General features: G+C 39.9%; 1 protein-coding gene across 2 annotated transcripts in view; it reads left to right on the top strand.

Annotated features, from left to right (window-relative positions):
- AIG1 (androgen induced 1) overlaps window positions 1-14,439 on the top strand; it is a 220,018-nt gene extending 205,579 nt beyond the window's left edge. For both annotated transcript variants that reach the window (XM_074368246.1, XM_010965657.3), the window contains 2 exons: window positions 7,933-8,096; window positions 13,767-14,439. In XM_074368246.1, coding sequence (XP_074224347.1) covers window positions 7,933-8,096; window positions 13,767-13,804 — 202 coding nt within the window. In that variant the 3' untranslated portion in view covers window positions 13,805-14,439. The remainder of the gene's footprint in view (window positions 1-7,932; window positions 8,097-13,766) is intronic.
- The last annotated feature ends 819 nt before the right edge of the window (window positions 14,440-15,258 follow it).

Here is a 15,258-nt window from a genome sequence, read left to right as displayed (position 1 = left end):
GCTACGTTATTCATTTATTCATTATCCTACTATGTGACAGGCATCGTGGTAAGTGCTGAGGATTCAGTGATATGTAGACATAGACACAGTCCCTCATCTCACAGAACTTAATATGCTAGAGGGGAAGAAACATTATACAAATCAAATATCATTCAAACTGTGTATTAATAAAAGAAGAGCTTAAAAAAATAGGAGTCATGGTTCTATAAGAGTATATCAAATCTGACCTACTGTAGTAGATCCACGAAAAGTTTCCTATGTGATGACTGGTTCATTATAATAGCTGAGCTAAGATATAAATGAAAAATATAACAATGAGTCTAAAGGTGGGTAACTAACAGAACAGGCAAAAAGAGAGGAATGTGTAAATCCACATGGCAGGAAGGAACACGGTAAAATCAAGGAACCAAATGCAAGCCAGTGTAAGAGAAGCAAGGTATGCGATGGGGGTATGAGACAGGTAGAAGCCAACTCTATAACAGGCACCCAAGACGTCACTAAAAACTGGGGGGAAAAGCAATGGAACGTCACTGACTTGTTGGAACCAGGGATATAATGTGTTCAGATTTCCGGTTTGAAAAGCTCACTCTGGCAGTTGTGAGGATGAATTGGAAGGAGACAAAAGTAGATGTGGAGACAAATTAGAAGCTATTACACTACTCCAGGCAGAGATGGTCGCAACACAAATTAAGATGTTGGTCTTCCATGGAGATGGAAAAAAATTGACATATTAGAAAGATGTGTGAGATAACTGACAAGAAAATGACAGATGGGTATATGTGGTGAAAGAGAGGGATGTAGCAATGACCCCCAGGTTTGAGTTACAAAATCAAAAGGATGATAGTACCATTTGCAGAATGGAATATCAGAGGAGGACCAGGTTCGTTGGAAAAAAGCATGACTTTAGCTGTGGCTATATTGAGTTTTAGGTACATTTAAGATGTGTAAAATGAGATGTTCTGAGGACTATTTGATAAACTATTCTGGAACAGAGGAGACATCCGGATTAGGACCTAGATCTGTGAAATGACTGTGTATAGGTAGTAGACATGCAGCCATGGATGTGAAAGAACTCATCAACTGAAAATGCATAATAGGAGAAGACAGTCCAAACCAATTCTTAAGGAAATTGCACATTCACTGGCTGGGCAGTGAAAGGTGAACTTACAAAGGGAACCAAGAAAAGCAGCCAAAGAGGTAGGAAAACAGGAGAAATTGATGTCACAGAGCAAGGACATTTTGGTGGAGTATCAAGAAATGAAGCCAGACTGTTGTAGGTCGTGGGGGCTGAGTGCAAAGTACAGATCTGGAGTCAGTGAGTGTAGACTCACTGGACAAGTCTGTCCTTGAAGAGAAGGAGAGATATAGAATTGTATTTGGAAGCTGATGGAAACTTTTTTATTGTGTTTGTAAGAAAAGCATTTGAGCATATTTATCAGCGATGAAAAACTTGGTTTGAAAGAAAGGTGAACACGCAAGGGAAAGGAAGGCTAATGGTGTCAGGTTCACAAAAAAGCAGAGAATGATCCCTGGACACCCCTGACACGCCTACACTCACCTCGGTTCTGAGGACACTCGTCATTTCTCCATTAACTCTGTGTTCCTTGTTAGACAGTACTGCCCAAGGACAAGAATCACCTTTGCCCCATTTGCTTCTGTATCCCTGGTGTGCGGCACAGTGCTCAGATAGGAGGCATTAATAAATGTCATTTTAACTGCATATTAAAGTGAATGAAATTGGAAGTACATTTAACAAAAAAGGCAATCCCAGAAGTCTTATGATACTATAACATATGTATATATATGTATGCACACGCACACACACATGCACGCACACACACTGTAGTTATTGATTTTTTAGGCTAAATTGAAAAATTGGTATCATTACCTTAAGCATAAGCTGTTTGGGTACTAAGATAAGAGGGCCTTAGGATAAGGTAGAAACTGAAAGTCAGCTAAGAACTGAGAACTCTCCACATATAGATGAGCAAGGCCATGAGTCTTTTTTTGTGCAGAAAATTAAGCCCTGATTATATCAAGGAAACAAAGGGTAAAAGCGCAACCCATCAGGACAAGTGGATGCATCATTCACACCAGTCCAGGTGGAACCCCACACAATGGGGCTTCTACATCTGAGATGGTTTGGTGACCTACTAAATCCAAAAACTTAAAAGAAAGAAAGAAAGAAAGAAAACATTCATTTCATTTTTGGAGACAATATTAAATGCCTCATATAGGGAAGCAAGTCCACGTGGGAGAAACTCCTAATTTACCCCATCCCACCCCCTACCGCCCCCTACCAGTAACCATAATCAGAGCACTTTATATCCTTAGAAATCATTGAGGACCCCCAAAAGCTTTGCTACATCAGTTACATCCATTGATATTTATTGGATTATGGATTAAAATGGAAAGTCTAAAAATAACTAATTTATTTAAAAATAGTAATAAACCCATTGCACATAAACATAAAATAAAATAATTTTGTGAAAATGACATTTTCTAAAACAAGAAAAGTGAGAAAATAACTGTGCATTTTGAAGTGTATTTTGTCAGTCTCTTTAATGGATGACTTAATATAGATGGATTCGCAAAAAAAAAAAATCCTTTCCTAGCTTTTCCATTTCTTAAGAGAAGTTCTTTAGTCCAGCCTCAGTTTCTTTCTCTGTGAAATGGGGATAATCAGACCTCACAGGGTGGTTGAATAAAGTAAAGGGATTACATATCATATTAGAGCGCCATGCTCAGAATAGCCATCCACTCCCTGACCTAAGAATTTTACCTTTCTATCGTCATTTCTGACATCCTCTCATTATGCTCTACAAACTCTGATTTTTACCTCAGTAGAATGAGGATGATATGCCATATCTAAGATTTTTGAGAAAACCACATAATGTGAATGAAGTTTCTTCATGAAATACAAAGAACTACTTTTTTTCTTGAAGTATAGTTGACTTACAGTATTATATTAGTTTCAGATGTACAACATAGTGATTTTATGTTTTTATAGATTATACTCCACATAAAGTTATTATAAAATAGTAATTATATTACCTGTGTTGTACATTACATCCTAGGATCTTATTTCATACTTAGTAGTTTGTACCTCTTAATCCTCTTCACCTATCTTGCCCCTCCCCTAACTCCTCTCCCCACTGGTAACCACTAGTTTGTTCTCAGTATTTGTGAGTCTATTTCTGTTTTGCTATATTTGTTTGTTTTACTTTTTAGATTCCATATATAAGTAAAAATATACAGTATTTGTCTTTCTTTGTCTGACTTATTACACTAAGCATTATACCTTCCAGGTCCATCATGTTGTTGCAAATGGCAAAATTTCATTCTTTTTATGGCTGAGTAGTATTCCACTGTGTGTGTGTGTGTGTGTGTGTGTGTGTATACACACCACATCTTCTTTACCCATTCATCTTTTGATGGACACTTAAGTTGCTTACATATCTTTGTTATTGTAAATAATGCCTCTGTGAACAGCAGGGTACATATGTTTTCAAATTAGCGTTTACATTTTCTTCAGGTATATACCCAAGAGTGGAATTGCTGGATCATATGGTAGTTCTATTTTTAATTTGTTGCAGAATCTTCATACTGTTTTCCATGTGGCTGCACAATTTATTTTCCCACCAATAGCATACAAGTTTCCCTTTTCTCCACATCCTCGCCAGCATTTGTTATTTGTGTTCTTTTTGATGATAACCATTCTCACAGGTGTAGGTGACATCTCATTGTGGTTTTGATTTGCATTTCCCTCATGATTAGTGATGTTGAGCACCTTTTCATGTGCTTGTTGGCCATCGTACAAAGGACTACATAAACCAGGGGCCAGCAAACTACAGCCAATGGGCCAAATCTAGCCCCTCCACCACCTGTGTCTCATTTTTTTCATTTCTTTTATGGCCCACAAGCTAAGAGTGGTTTTTACATTTTTTGATGACCAGAAAAAAGTCAAAAGAAGATGATTATTTTATGACATGTGAAAGTTATATGAAATTCAAATTTCAGTGTCTATAAATAAAGTTTTATTGGAACACAACCACACTCATCTGTTTACATAGAGTCTCCAGCTGCTTTTGCACTGCAATTGCAGAGCTGAAAGTTGTGACAGAGATAGTATGGCTTGTAAAACTGAGAGCATTTACTATCTGGTTCTCTACAGAAAAGGTATTGCCTACAAGGGGCATAGAGATTTTTTTTTAAGATACTGGCAAAGTAGCTGTCATATAGTGAAGGCTCAATAAACAGATGTTGTTGTTTTTGATGTTCCTTTATTCAGTTAGTCATTCAACAAGGAATTGTTGAGTGTATCCTACGTGCCACACACTGCTCCAAGGGCCACAGATTCTAGCAATGAACGTCACAGACAAAAATGCCTGTGCTCACTGGACGGACAATAAGCAGACAAGTAAAAATAAATATAACATATTAAATGGCTGGGAGTAAAATAAAGGGGTAGAGAATGGAGAGTTTCAGGACAAGGGTTACAATTTTTAGATGCAGTAACCTGAGAAGCTTTCACAGAGAAGGTAACATCTGAGTGAAAACCCAAAAGACACAAGGGAGCTGTGGGGAAACTGTGGGGAAGACAGGAGTAGGAAGGAATGTTCCAGGCATGGGAACAAACACAGAGCACTTTGTGTGCTCGAGAAATAGCACAGAGTCGGTGTGGCCAGAGTGGAGTGAGCGAGGGGGAGATTAGTAGGAGGCAAGTCGGGAAAGTGTCCAGCAAGCTTAGGCAGGGCCTTGAAGAACCATCCAAGGACTCTTGCTTTTACTCTAAGTGAGAGAGAAGGCAAGAGCTTTGAGCCAAGTGGTGGCAAGACCTGACTTAAATCCAGATCAACCCGGATGCTCCGATGAGAATGGGCTCTAGGATAAACTGCAGCCAAGGAAAAAGCAGACTTAGGAAGTGATTGCAATGGTGCCAGTGAAAGGTGTTGATGGCTTGAGCCCAGAGGGCACTGGTGGCAATGGTGAGAAGTAGATATTTGGGGTATATTTAGAAAGTAGAGCCAACAGGATCCAAGGATGGACTGGATATAGATTTTGAGAAAAAGAGAAGTCAAGAATGACCCCACTTTTTTCTGTCCCAAGCCACTGCTGGAGTAACATAGTATTCATTGATTTGAGAAGTGAAGGATATGGGAGACCTATGTTTGCTATTGGATGACAGAAGGAGGGGACGGATTAAGGAATTAAGGAATTAAGATGCAGGGATGATGAGGACATCATGGAAATGTTAGCTTGGAGATGCATCCTCCAGGGGAAGATGTGCAGTGGGCAACTGAGATCAGGCGAGGCCAAGGCTGGAGACAGGAATTTAGGAGCCCTGTACAGATAGATGGGATGTGGTTATGGTTGTTATACTCATTCAGTATATTAGGATGGATCCAGCCAGACCAAAAGTACATTGCAAACAGCGTCTGAGGAGTAGAGGCCTGGCATTGGAGACATTACCAAAAGCTGCAAATGAAAATTTTGTTCCACCAGAAGCAAGGAGGATACCAGGAACAAGTATAAAAAATAAAGCTAGCATTCATAATATGAATTGCTCCAAATTTACCTAATTGAGGAAACAGTTTTCAGTGAGTCAGATTATAACTTTATATGTTAATTTGCAAAAATCAATTATAGCCCTATGGTGTTACATTTTGGGGGATATTGTGTATCATCTTGATAGAAATTAATAAGCCACTTGATGGGCACACAACACCTCCTTACACTAGTTAAGAGACAATTAGGAAAATAAAACTGCCTCTAATTTATGGACAAACAAAATATGATGCATGAGAACCCCATAGGGTAGTTCAAACAATTTAATTTCTGCTGATCCTCACAAATGCTTCTGCTTTTAAAAAATATATATATTGACTAGCTTGGCTTCCTCTTTTGCTAAAAATCTTTCAGTCTGGACAGTTATTCAGGCTGACCTGGGTGGGTCTAATGAGCATCTCTTCCCTCTAAGGCAGTGATTCTCAACCTTTCTTTCATTACTGATTCCTCCCATCAAGGAATCTTACTAGTTTTTTTTTTCCCAAATCCACCCCATAAAATGTTTTTGTTGTGGTAAAATATACATAACACAATATTATCATTTTAACCATTTGTAACTATAATTCAGTGTCATTGAATACATTCAAGATATGTTATATAACCATCACCACTATCTATGCTCAAAATATTTTCAATTTCGCCAACTTAAATTCTGTACCTGATATATAATCATTCCCTATTCCCCATGCCTCCCAGCCCCTGGTAACCTCTATTATACTTTCTGTCTCCATAAATTTGCCTTTTCTAGTATCTCATACAAATGGAATCATGTGATGTTTGTCCTTCCGTGTCTGGCTTATTTCACTTAGCATTATGTTTTCAAGGTTCATCCATGTTGTAGCATATGTCAAAATCTCATTCCCCTTGTTACTGAATAATATTTCATGGAATGTGTATGCAACATTCTGATCATTCATTCATCTGCTGATGGACGTTTGGGATATTTCTACCATTTGGCCATTGGGAGTCACGCTGCTATGAACAAACATCTGTGCCCCTGCTTTCCATGCTTTTAGATACACACCTAGGAATAGGCCTAAGACCCTTTAATACCACAGATGAACTGTGTATCTGTTTAAGTTCTGTGTACATATGTGTCTCTACTTTATACGTAAAAAGAGGAAGACTTCTTCGCCACCCTCCCTGAACCAATTTTTACTTCCTCGAGAGGGGAGTGATCCCACCGTCATCAAGACTGCAAGCTCCAATGTAAAGGCAGGTCTCTTGCCTCAGACAAGGTCTACGTGTAGGTAATATACACCTAGATAAACTGCTCAAAGAGGGGTGAAGCCGTGGATGAGAAAGAAAATGACCCCAAAACATGTAAGTGTTTAAAGTAGTTTTTATTTCCCCATGCAATAGTTATTTGTCATTTACTTAGTCTTCAAAATTGACAACAGTTGATAAAGTAATGAACCCAAGAATGTTTTGGAAACTAGCTCTCAGTAGTTGTATCAGGACCAAACCAATGAAACAAATATTCTAACTAAACTTTGGAAAACAGTGGAGATGAATGATGTATTCCCACTGAGTCTGAACTACTTCCAGAACACAAATAGAATAATTACAAGCAAAGGTTATGTAAAACAGGGGGGGAAGATAAGGAAACAAAAAGTGATCCAAAGATCAGGTTGTAGGAAGCCGGGTGTCAGCGAGGTTACTGGATGGTTCTGTTAGCATGTGGGAGACAGAGTGGTACCTAGTTGGAAGGCAGTAAGGCAAGGTTCCTGGAACATTCTCACCTGGGTTTTATGATAGTGTGGTTGCCTAATGCTGAATTGTGTCACTACGTGAAGAAGAGATTAAGAAGACTGCATAACAGTATTTAGAAAAACAAGAGTTTCAAATACCCAACCAGACCCTTCAAGTGTCTGGAGAGATAAGGAGACAATGAGGACCTGCCAGACTGGAGGAGACTAAAGAGCCATGACCACTAAATACAAGACGGGATCCTGGACCAGATAAAGGACAGACAGTAAGGAGAAAATGGGGGAATTCCGAATCAAATCTGCAGTTTAGTTAGTAGCACTGTACCAATGTTAACTGCTTTGTTTTAGCGATTGTACCACGATTGTACAAGATGTTAACACGCAGGGAAGCTGAGTATAGGGCACACTGGGACTCTTGCTACCATATTTGCAACTCTCCTGTGAGTCTAAAGTTATTTTAGAATAAAAAGTAAAAGAAAACAAACAAACAACAACTACAACAAAGTATCTGGTAGCTCCTGAGTATCAGAGACAAACTGTTACTGGCATTGCTGAAGAATGCTTGGAGTAGGGGTTCCGTATTTGCAATTATCAGCAGCTTTGAAATCTGACATGGGAGTAACTCTTCTTTGTCTTCTTTCCAATTCCATTATAGGGTGTGTTGGGTGCATCATGTAACTGGGATGTGGGTGTACCCTTTCCTGGAACACATTGGCCCAGGAGCCAGAATCATCTTCTTTGGGTCTACAACCATCTTAATGAACTTTTTGTACCTGCTAGGAGAAGTTCTGAACAGCTATATCTGGGACACACAGAGAAGTAAGTATTGTTTGGGGGAGCATAAAACAAGAGAACTGCTGTCTACAAGAGTGTGTGCGGGGACTGAAGGAAAATTCCACTGGAGCACAGGCTCCCTTATGAAGAGTTTCACTTTTATAACTACAATATTAATTTAAGGGCTGCTGGCGGTTACCTGAGAGGTTTATTACTCACTTTGTCATATTAGCTAGTAAAACATCCAAATCTAAGAGAAAAGAATTGTGTCTGTAAAATTTTATAGGGAGAAATGTTGTAACAAGAAAAAAAATTTAGAAAGTTTCACTTTAATTAACAAAATACTGCCTTAACTAAAGGGACCCCTGATTCAATAGATAAATTATTAAGTGTAACCATTCTCATTAGAAATCACCCACTTTTTGCGTCATCCTTTGCGTGGGTGCTGCCCAAGAGGTCTTGCCCCCATTCTGCTAGAACTCCAAGCAGCACAGAATGCCTCTGGCAACTGTGACTCACCAGTGACTGTCATATTCAAAAGCTGAAGGTGGCAAAGAGGTACCGGCAGTAAAGGGTAGTACTTCATTGCTGCAAAATCTCTCTTAACCTATGAGTTGATTTCTCTTTTGTTTCTATTTACGGCAGAGCCTCCATCTTGGCAAGGCACGTAATCTTACCCAGGCTGTGCAAAACCTGTCCAAAGTGTATGTAAGATAACATAAAAATGGGAAGGTGGAAAAAGCAACAGCCCAGATATGTAGTGGTTTGAGTCCTGCCTGAAAACATCCAAAGGCAAGATGGCGTGAGGATTTTAGAGAGCTCTTGGCATCTCCTCCAACACAATCACAACACTGTAGACGTCACCAGTAAACGGTCTCTGTTCCACAAACACTGAGCACCCTACTCTGTGCCAGAAACTGCCAGGAAGTTGATCTAATTAGACAAATAAAACAGTCATCGCATGTTACTGAATTGGACTTTTTCTGTGTGTGTGGATCTTCTAAGATCATATGCGTCGAGGTGCTAGCCAATGTTAAATGGCCCAGAGGAATCTGAGAGTTTCCTTTCTTAGTAGCTGGCTTGATTTTAAATAGTGGTCTATTAAAAAAAAGTGTTAAATATTTTTATTCAGTGTGGGGGACCAGAAATTAACCTTTTAACAATTTTCCTCTCTGTTCATGGGGAATCATAATCTTCCTCTATTCATTAACTTATAAAAGCATGCAGTTAACTTACAAAAATATTTTGAAAACAAAATGTAGACTTTTCTTAGTTTCTTGGGAGGAAGGCCATATTTAAATGTATGCGAATGTGTCCAATACATGCCATTCAGGAAGTACTTGTGACTGCCTGTTCTCCCTCAGTTAGCTCGATTCCAACTTTCATTTGGCCATTGTTCTGCTACTTCTAAGAGAAGATGACCTGAAAACCAGGAGAGAAAAAAAATCCAATCAACATCAGTCGAATCCTGCTTTTTAGCAGCTTTGAGATAGAAGTTAAAAATGAATAGTGAAGCTAAGTTTTTTTTAATGACCTGTCCAATTAATTCTTGCCATTCTCTCAAGTAACATGGGTTAAGGTTGACTAACATTTTGTAACTCATTTCAGATGTAGAGATTAACGTTATCGACATGGTACCACCACCATCTAGTTAATTCTACCCAGAGACAGATATTTTGTATCAAGGTGGCATCTTTTTTGTTTGTGAGAGGCATTGCAAACTGATGGCTTCCTTCAAATTTTACCTGCCAAGAAAGTTTTATTAGGCCTACGCAGGGTTTTTTGGTTTTGAACCAATATTTTAAAATTGAGAGATTTCACATAAAGGCCAGATTTCTCATATAATCAAGTATTTTAAGATCTGGCAATACCAAGCCCACTGTTCTCTTCTGGCAACGACGGATTAGGAGTATCAGCTGCCCCCTTTTAGGTGGTACTTTAATTTTCCCTAGTTCTCAGCTGGCCACTTTGTCCCTCATGGTAGCCGCCTGGTTCTGTAGGTAGTTGCGTTTGAAACTCTTGATTAAAAGCAGGGTGTGTGTGTGCACGCGCGCGTGTGTGTGTGTGTGTTAGAATGAACTGAATACAATCAAGTGCAGTGTTAAAATCCTGACTACATTTACTACATCCCCAACAAACTCCCCAAGGAGCAGGAGTACCACCCTTGAGTCCCCTCCTTGTGTCCACCATGGCTTTCTAATGGCTCAGCTTCCTCCACTTGGTCACGTTGGCTTCAACATCAAGATAAAAATCACACTATTAAAATCAAAAATTAAATTAGAAATCATCTAAGCCAATCTTTTTTTTTTTTTAACTAAGAGCCAGGTGAGGCCCAGAAATCTTAAGTGACCCAACAAAGTAGATGGCTGCAGAGCCCACACCTTCTGACTGATGTTCAGTCCAGTGTTATTTCCAGTGAACCATCAGAATGTCACCATCAGAAACCCAGACACACGAGAGCTCAGAAACTTCACTCAGAATCTGGATCCACCTTGTAAAGTAACAAAATCAACTGACCTGATAAGAACCCATGAACAAAATTCCTTAAAGTAGGCTAAATTAACAAGGAAGCGTTTGCTCCTCTTAAAAGAAAGTAACTCAAGGTGACTTTGTGGATGTTCTGTTGGTTTTCTAGGGCAGGTACCACAGAGGACCACAAACTAGGCAGCTTAAATGATAGGAATGTAATGTCCCACAGTTCCAGAGGCCCGAAGTCCAAAATCAAGGTATTGGCAGGATTGGTTCCTTCTGAAGACTGTGAGGCAGGGATCTGCTCCAGGGCCTCTCCTTGGCTTGTATATGGCTGACTTCACATTCACATGGCCTTCTCCTCTATGTGTGAGGCTGTTTCCAAATGTCCCCTTTTAATACAAAGATGTTGGCCATGTTCAGTTAGGGCCCACCCTGATGACTTCATTTTAATTTGGTAAAGACCATATCTCCAAATACAATCACATTCTGAGGTCCTAATGGTTAGGTTTGGGAGACACGGTTCAGCCCATGACATTCTGCCTTTTGCCCACCCCATCCCCCAATTCATGTCTTTCATTCATACGAAATACATTCCCAACATCCCCCGAAGTATTTCAACCATCAACCCTTAAGTCCAAAATCTCATCTTAACTATCATCTAAGTCAGGTATAGGTAAGACTCAGGGTACGATTCATCCTGAAGCAAAATTGCTCTCCAGTTGTGAACCTGTGAAACCAGACAGAAATGATCTACTTCCAAAACAATGGTGGAACAGGCATAGAATATATATCCCGTTTCCAAAAAGGAGAATCAAGGAAGAAGGGGGTCCCAGTTCTCAACCAAGTTTTAAAGCTAGCAGGGCAAATTCCATTTGTTTAAGGCTTGGGAATAATCCTCTTTGGCTAAATGCTGTATCCTCAGGCCTCACTGGGAGGGGGTGCGGCCCCGCCCTCTGGGTGCTGGGGGCAGCCCTCTGGAGCCAAGCAGGAGCCAGCCTCTGAACCACCTTCTGGGTCATTCTTCCTTCATTTCGTCCTGTCTCTGTCCCTTTCAGTCCAGCCTTGCAGTGCTTCTGCTGGTACAAAATTCTCCCATGCAATTCATGGGAGTCCAAATCATCAGACAGATCTTTCCCAGCTTCTGCTGAGATGGTTAATTGGATCTGTGAGTCACATGCCTTTAGCAAACGGTTGTCCAGACACACGCGTGGCCTTCTCTCACATTCTGAGGTCCTGGGTGTTAGGACTTCAACACATGAATTTGAGGGAGACAATTCAGCCTACAATAGCTAAAATATTCTGTGCTTAAGCTAAAAATGTATTCCAACTCCAGTGTGTCTGGCTAGGGTGACCAGTCATATTAAGGTCAAACTTTATACAACCAGAAATGAAAGTGTCCAAAAGTGAAAGCTTTGGGGTGAGGGTGGAGAGAGCAGGCAAAAGAGAGAAAGGAGAGGGGAGCCAGGCCCAGATGACAGAAACCTCCACCTTCCTCCCCCCGCCCCCAGTGGCCCACCCAACTCATACCCCACCCAGGCCCAAGGGGGTCCAGCGCGGCCCCCTGGCTGAGGCCCTCTCCCAGCCTGGGGGAACCACATGTGACTGACCCTTCCTCCACGGTCCTGACAGAACATCCTGCCTCAGCTTTGCAACAGGTTTCCTTCTGCTAGTTGTGTGGAAATTATACCTCTGGTTCTTCCAAATATTTACAGCTGTCTAATTTTTTCCCTGCACCTCAAAGCTGCCAAGCTCAAGTAGGTGGGGAGCCACTCTCCCTGTCTGGGTCAGAGAACGCCCCCTGTTCTCCACCCCCGCTTTTGAAGATTCCACTATGGCTGCCAACTCAACCCATCTGCAGAAGAACACTTAGGGCGAAAGAGACTTCAAAAAGAAAAGCAAGCGGTTATTAACTTCTCCACAGGAGAGGGAACACGGGACAGAGTTGGGACCCAAGTCATGTGTGCTGTTTGAACGGAATCTGTGTTGTGTTTTTCTGCCTTTGCCTTGGTTACCCAACAGCTAAGCCATCTCCTGCCTTCTCCCCCCCAACCCTGGTCCTCCTCCCTTCAGATGTCCTTACTCTCCAACTTGAAGTTTTCCTTAATATGATTTCTGAGAAGTACTTTGGAAAAAGTGTAACTGATCTCTGCCAGTTCCTTAGTCATGAAAACCGAACGTAAAAGACTGTCTAAGGACACCTGTTCTGAGCATTTTACCCACATTCCTCTGCCACCACCCTGACCGCACCAAACACATAATGCTGGGGGTGGGGAGCTGGGGGAAGGAGTCGGGGTGTCTCTTCTCTTGCAAGCCCATCAGAATTACGTGCCATGTTTGGTTCTACTGCTTCCCCACTAGTTTAGTTTCCTCTGTATTCATTGTTTATTAGCTTATTCCATAAAGATTAATTGAGCTCCTGCTATGAGACAGACACTGTGCTGGGTGCTGGGGATATAACCAGGAACAGAATAGTTGAGGGCTCTGCCCTCTGAAAGCTTGCAACTTACAAGAGGATACGAACAAAACCTGCAATGCAATATTTGGGGTTCTTTTGTTCAAGCAGAAAGGCTCCGAGAACTTGGTGTTAGAAAAATGTTTTAGTAGAAACGAAAGAAAAAAGAAGTGGGGAGCGTCTGCCAGATTTAACTTTAATTTATAAGAATGACTTAAACATTTTCATCTCCAGGAAAATGAAATACCACAAAGTGTTCACTGCAGACAACGGGCAGAAAGGTCTTACCAGTCTGGTACCTGAGTCTCTCAGGAAGGAAAGCATAGCACTACTGGGCTTGGGTTGAATAGAGGGAGAACTTGAGTTTAAGTACACTGTGGGCATGGAAGTAAATAGCTCTTGTGGCTAATAAGCTCTCTATGAGCCTTAAAAACAAAACAAAGATTTGACTTTTGAAAATCCAGAGTCCTTGCCTTGGGAGGGGACAGGAGTAAAATAAAAATAAATGAGGCCTCTTTGAAACTCAGCCATCTCCACACCTCCTATTGCTGGAAGCTGGTTACAAAGCAGTCCGGTTGGGATTTCTGTGCAAACTAAATGAATCAAGAACTAACTTGCTTCCCTGGCCTCCAGAGGCCATGAGAGCTGGGTGTGTCTCAGAGACGTTCTGTCCTGATTTGGGGGGAGGGGTGGGGAGAGAGGTCACTGAGGAAGTTTCTGGAGGTTTTAAAGACGCTTTGGTTCCTAGTTTAACCTGATGTTCAAATAAAGTACTTTGCCTGTATTTCTAGGTATGGAAGAAGAGAAAGAGAAGCCTAAGTTGGAATGAGATCTAAACCAAAACAGAAGAGCAGGATGGAGCCACCATTGAAGACTCGATACCCCCTGGGCATTGGTGCGAAGCCGAGTAAATCACCTCCACCTCCCTGCCCTGGGGGAGGGGGGCGCCTTTACAGAGAAATATGTATAAGAATAGAATACAGATGTTTCCAAAATTTAACTTGCCCTCAATTGTGTTTTAAAGAATTCTTTCCAAATTCATTATTGATAACAACATCTTTTTTTTTTTTTTTGGCTCTTCCAATTTTTAAAGCTAAAAATTAATCATTGGATTTTACTTTGTGCAATAATAATTCCATTTAATCAAGGAAAAATAAAATCCTATTGTGTTTCTTGTTGAGAAATATGTGAAAATCAAAGGGGCAGATATAAAGAAGGCATTCGTGTATTTATTTAGTCCTACAGGTGGCTGGTATAATGAACCAGGGCCACAGAATAAGTCCGGAGGAAACGAATGGATGTTCCCTATTGCAATAATGTCACAGTTGCCTCAAACAGGCAATATCACTAATAATTACATTGATTTAGTCAAAACCCTAAGTGTATTTGGATCTTGTGATTTAATCTTGTGAAACTTTTCTTAGATGCAAACTGTAACTTTAATAAAAACAAAGTAACCCCTAACCTGATGTCTGCATGGTGCATCTCAAAACTCTAAAAACACTCATGTCTCCTTTCTTGTATTGTTTCTATTACTTGTTAAAAATGGGCTTCCTAAGCCTGATTCTAGCGATTTTTTTTAAAATATTTATCTTTTTGAAAAATCTAAAAGAATAATTTTGTTGGGAAAAAAGCTAACTTACAAAGTCTTTGACCATAATTATTTTAACATAATATTAATACCAAATACATAGTCGAAAACACATAAAAATAAATCTTAGAGAAATATAAAGAAAGAGCTAATAAAAATAAAAGCAGAAATTAAAGAAGGCAGCCATAAAAAACAATGAATTGATCAATTGATTAATAAATACAGTATCTCATCTATTTAAACAGCATTAAAATATTCAAACTACTGGTATGTTAACTGAAAGAAACACAAAGTGCTTGGCAATATAAGTACAAATGTGAGCAAGTTTTTAAGTATAAAAATGTGTTTTATAGCTCTATGGCAACAAATCCTTAGACAATGAAATGTGCAATTTTTAAGAAAAATAAATTCAATTTTAAGAATTAGAAAGCTGTAATAGACTGATATTCATGGAAGACATTTTTTAAATATGTTCAATTAACTATCTGCATAAAAGGAGTTGGGTCCAGAGTATTTTATGAGCAAGGCCTTGAAAACTTTCAAGTAACAATTCTCATGTTTATTAAAGTTTTCTAAGATTACAAAATGATGAAACACTTCCCAAATTATTTTTCAAAGTTAATGTAACCCACAAAACAAAGCCAATGTGTCAAAAAAAAATTGTTTTTTCAAGCTTTAACCAAAATATCAGC

Source organism: Camelus bactrianus, chromosome 8 (assembly GCF_048773025.1).
Source record: "Camelus bactrianus isolate YW-2024 breed Bactrian camel chromosome 8, ASM4877302v1, whole genome shotgun sequence".
Classification (NCBI taxonomy): Eukaryota; Metazoa; Chordata; class Mammalia; order Artiodactyla; family Camelidae; genus Camelus; species Camelus bactrianus.
This window is presented reverse-complemented; position numbering and strand designations above follow the sequence as displayed.